General features: G+C 44.5%; 1 protein-coding gene across 1 annotated transcript; it reads left to right on the forward strand.

Annotated features, from left to right (window-relative positions):
• The first annotated feature begins 935 nt into the window (after positions 1 to 935).
• Positions 936 to 2,741, forward strand: LOC121532764 (transmembrane protein 275-like). Its single transcript, XM_041838562.1, has 2 exons — positions 936 to 1,037; positions 1,711 to 2,741. The coding sequence occupies exon 2, from the start codon at positions 1,846 to 1,848 to the stop codon at positions 2,635 to 2,637; it is 792 nt and encodes a 263-aa protein (XP_041694496.1). The 5' UTR covers positions 936 to 1,037; positions 1,711 to 1,845; the 3' UTR covers positions 2,638 to 2,741.
• The last annotated feature ends 1,754 nt before the right edge of the window (positions 2,742 to 4,495 follow it).

Consider the following 4,495-nt stretch of genomic DNA (forward strand, 5'->3'; position numbering starts at 1 on the left):
TTTAGACAGGAGTAATTATATAATTTTGGCGAAACATCAATTTACTTTAGGGCAAGCTTAGAAACGCATTGGGCTTACACTGGATAGATTTAGGCGAGAGTGAGCCCTTTCGCTTCGCCTCTCCCTCTCTGCTGAAACTATATCACCGGATAAAGCATCCGAGCGAGCGCACCACTCTATATGTAGCCCATGTATCTGATGCTGTCTGGCCAGAAATTGTATGACATGCTATACTCTTTTGGTCCAGACAGCATCAGATACATGGTCTACACATACTGAGACAGATGGGCGCTGTTTCGCTCGCTCGGATGCTTTAACTGAGATTGATGCTTCTTTCTGTCGGCCCGCGTCTCTGTCAAGTAAATTATCAATATTTCAATATTTTATTCGGACGGGCGGGCCAGGTCCCCTAAGGCCCGCCCATAACGCCGGCCCTGCTGGAGAGGAAGGCACATCACAAATAATGCTTTATTTGTTGCACTGTGTTGGTGGATAGTTCTGAACCAGGTGTGGATTAATTTGTCTGGGCTATAGCAGGTTTCCAAAACAAGCTTTTCACAGTGCTATCCTGGTTTGATTGCATCGCAATCATTTGCTTTATTAATGATACAAATTAACAAGACTCCCCATAATAGGCTACATATTGAGCTCTTTCAATTTCTGCAAAAACATATAATTTGCTTGCATAGTCAATTGCTACAGATATCTGGAATAGAATGAAAAAGTAATTTGAAAAACTCTCCTGTCTGTGTTGGTTTGTTCAACCATTAGTCTTTGTGGTTTAACAGTCTCGTTGGACTGTAATTGTACAGCCAAGTGTTCATCAGTGAATGGCGTTCATATGGCGCCCCTAGTGGTTTAGCGTTAACCATTAATGAAACTAACGAGCGCTCCTCTCTTTTCCTCTATCGTATTTCACCTTGTTGGCTGTGTGAGCGCACAAGAGTGTAATCTACAGTCGACGGCTCGGATCGAAATGTGAGGCAAACGACGGGGGATTTCAAACAACATTACCTAAATTAGGGAACTGATCAAATGTAAGTAAAATCAAGTGCTCTCAAAGGCGTTGTAGGCTATTTGATGTTTTCATCACCAAGAGAAGATTTATTGATCTTGTCTATTCTAAAGGAATTGTAAAATGTCAATTAGTGATTTTAGAAGATACTGTATGTTGGTCTTTAAACAACAATTTAAATTAGAGAACTATAATGGTACTGACATTTTTCATTTTTAATCAGGGTAGCCAAATCTGTAAACAGTTTAGACAGTTTAGTTTATTGGCTTTGTCAGTCTTAAACTTATATTGCAATTTATGTAGTATAGAATGCACTTTTAATAAGATAAGATCACTACCACAATGTTGTCTATGAATGTCTGCGTGTAGCTTTGCAAATAGAAATAAAGAAGCAATTATTTATTTGACTTGCAGAAGAAAGTGTGATTGTAATTGTTCTTTCTGTACTTATGAACAAAACAATGAGCTCTGAATGTGAAAACCGGGCATCAAAATGTTGCAGAGATAAGGACAATAATACCCTTGATTTATCTAGTCTTTGTAGCATTTATTACACATGGATGCATAATGCATCAGCTTTTCTCCCTCAATGTCAGTTCGATTACCTTTAGACCTGTGTGACAATGACCTATTTCAAGAAAACCTATTTCTATGGCAGGAACACATCATCTGACTCTTCTGTCTATCTCTTGTAGGGCAGAGAAAACCATGACCTGACCTGTATCTGGGCTGGACTATCTTGTCATTAATCAAGCCTATTACATTGTATTTGCAATATGCAATCCTAAAAAGATCTGAGTTAGACAGTACCCATCATCAAGCCTAGAGAGATGGTCCTTTCCGACAAGAGCTCCAGGACCTTTGGGCCCAAGAAAGCATCCAGAAAATGGGCCCTGCGGCCCCAGAGTCTCCCCTCCCCGGCCCTGTGCTGTGCCTGTGGCCTGGGGATCATGCTGGCGGGCATCAACATCACATTGGTGGGGGCTTTCACTTTCAAATCCTTCATTCCCGCTAGCAACCCATCCATCGTCATTGGGCCCCTGCTCCTACTTGTGGCTCTGTCCTTTTTCGGGGCGTGCTGCGTGTGTAGCCGGCGGCCCCCGGCCCACAATACCCGTAAGGCCAAGAGGGGAGAGAGCTGGGGGCTGATGCGGATGGGGGCCGGCGCCACGTTTGAGATGGAGACGAGCGAACACACGCTGCAGGACACCACCGCCGTGCAGCTCAGTCCCACCAACTCCCTGAGCTCCTCCCACAAGTCTAGTAACTCCACCCACAGGGACACCCCTGCAGTACGGGCCTGTGAGGATGACCCTGCCTCCAGGGCCTGTGAGCTCGCCACCTCAGAGACCTATAATATAGATGTGACACCTGATGACCAGGTCTTGACCTCTGAGGACCAGGCATTGACCTCTGAGGACCAGGCATTGACCGCTGAGGATCAGGCATTGACCGCTGAGGACCAGGCATTGACCGCTGAGGACCAGGCATTGACCGCTGAGGACCAGGCATTGACCGCTGAGGACCAGGCATTGACCTCTGAGGACCAGGCATTGACCTCTGATATTGAATATAAGGAGAGCATCCAGATGAAGGCTATACACAAGCCTTGCCCAACGTAGCAGGGCTGTGTCTCCTGGCTATTACATAAACTGGTGGTGTATACTCCACTGGTACTATATAACGTTTTTTCCCCTCATCAATCTACACACAATACCCCATAATGACAAAGCAAAAACAGTTTTTTTTTTTTTTTTTAAACAGTCTGAATATCACATTTACGTAAATATTCAGACGCTTTACACAGTACTTTATTGAAGCACCTTTGGCAGCGATTACAGCCTCAAGTCTTCTTGGGTATGACGCTACAAGCTTGGCTCACCTGTATTTGGGGAGTTTCTCCCATTCTTCTCTGCAGATCCTCTCAAGCTCTGTTAGGTTGGATGGGGAGCGTCGCTGCAAGCTATTTTCAGGTCTCTCCAGAGACGTTAGATCGGGTTCAAGTCCGGGCTCTGGCTGGGCCACTCAAGGATATTCAGAGACTTGTCCCGAAGCCACTCCTGCGTTGTCTTGTCAGTGTGCTTAGGGTCGTTGTCCTGTTGGAAGGTGAACCTTTGCCCCAGTCTGAGGTACTGAGTGCTCTGGAGCAGGTTTTCATCAAGGATCTCTCTGTACTTTGCTCCGTTCATCTTTCCCTCGATCCTGACTAGTCTCCCAGACCCTGTCATTGAAAAACATCCCCACAGCATGATGCTGCCACTACCATGCTTCACTGTAGGGATGGTGTCAGGTTTCCTCCAGACATGACATTTGGCATTCAGGCCAAAGAGTTCAATCTTGGTTTCATCAGACCAGAGAATCTTGTTTCTCATGGTGAGAGTCCTTTAGGTGCCTTTTGGCAAACTCCAAGCGGGCTGTCATGTGCCTTTTACTGAGGAGTGGCTTCCGTCTGGCCAGTCTAACATAAAGGCCTGATTGGTGGAGTGCTGCAGAGATGGTTGTCCTTCTGGAAGGTTCTCCCATCTCCACAGAGGAACACTGGAGCTCTGTCAGAGTGACCATCGGGTACTTAGTCACCTCCCTGACCAAGTCCCTTCTCCCCCGATTGCTCAGTTTGGCCAGGCGGCCAGCTCTGGGAAGAGTCTTGGTGGTTCCAGATTTCTTACATTTAAGAATGCTGGAGGCCACTGTGTTCTTGGGGACCTTCAATGCTGCTGACATTTTTTGGTACCCTTCCCCAGATCTGTGCCTCGACACAATCCTGTCTCTGAGCTCTACGGACAATTCCTTCAACCTCATGGCTTGGTTTTTCCTCTGACATGCACTGTCAACTGTGGGACCTTATATAGACAAGTGTGTGCCTTTCCAAATAATGGCCAATCAATTGAATTTACCACCGGTGGACTCCAAACAATTTGTAATAACATCTCAAGGATGATCAATGGAAACAGGATGACCTGAGATCAATTTCGAGTCTCATAGCAAAGGGTCTGAATACTTATGTAAATAAGGTATTTCTGTTTTTTTTTTATATAAATGTGCAAAAAATTCTAAAAACCTGTTTTCACTTTGTCATTATGAGGTATTGTGTGTAGATTGATGAAGATTTTTTTGTATTTCATCAATTTTAGAATAAGGCTGTAATGTAACAAAAAGTGGAAAAGGGGAAGGGGTCTGAATACTTTCTGAATGCACTGTAAACTGTGGCTACTGGAGTCTCTAGTCAAGAAGTTTCATCCTGGAGATTTCTTTGATAATTTGAACTCATGAATGGCCATGATCTATGGTGGGCTGTGGTCATGAACTCAATTGTAAAAGGTGATGAAATGCATGTTCGAAAAACTAAACAAATCAATATGTTCTACTGTGCATATTTTTAAAGGACTGTTAAAGCAAGTGTTTAAACTTAACCTTGTCCCCAGACTCAATTGCTACTACAGAGAGAACAGGCTGGAGGACAAGATTAATTCAGACGTGGAA

This window comes from Coregonus clupeaformis, chromosome 20 (assembly GCF_020615455.1).
Source record: "Coregonus clupeaformis isolate EN_2021a chromosome 20, ASM2061545v1, whole genome shotgun sequence".
In the NCBI taxonomy this organism is placed as follows: domain Eukaryota; kingdom Metazoa; phylum Chordata; class Actinopteri; order Salmoniformes; family Salmonidae; genus Coregonus; species Coregonus clupeaformis.

Bases quoted from the DNA above. Each gene is read 5' to 3' on its own strand.
- LOC121532764 (XM_041838562.1), top strand. From the start codon at position 1,846: ATGGTCCTTTCCGACAAGAGCTCCAGGACCTTTGGGCCCAAGAAAGCA.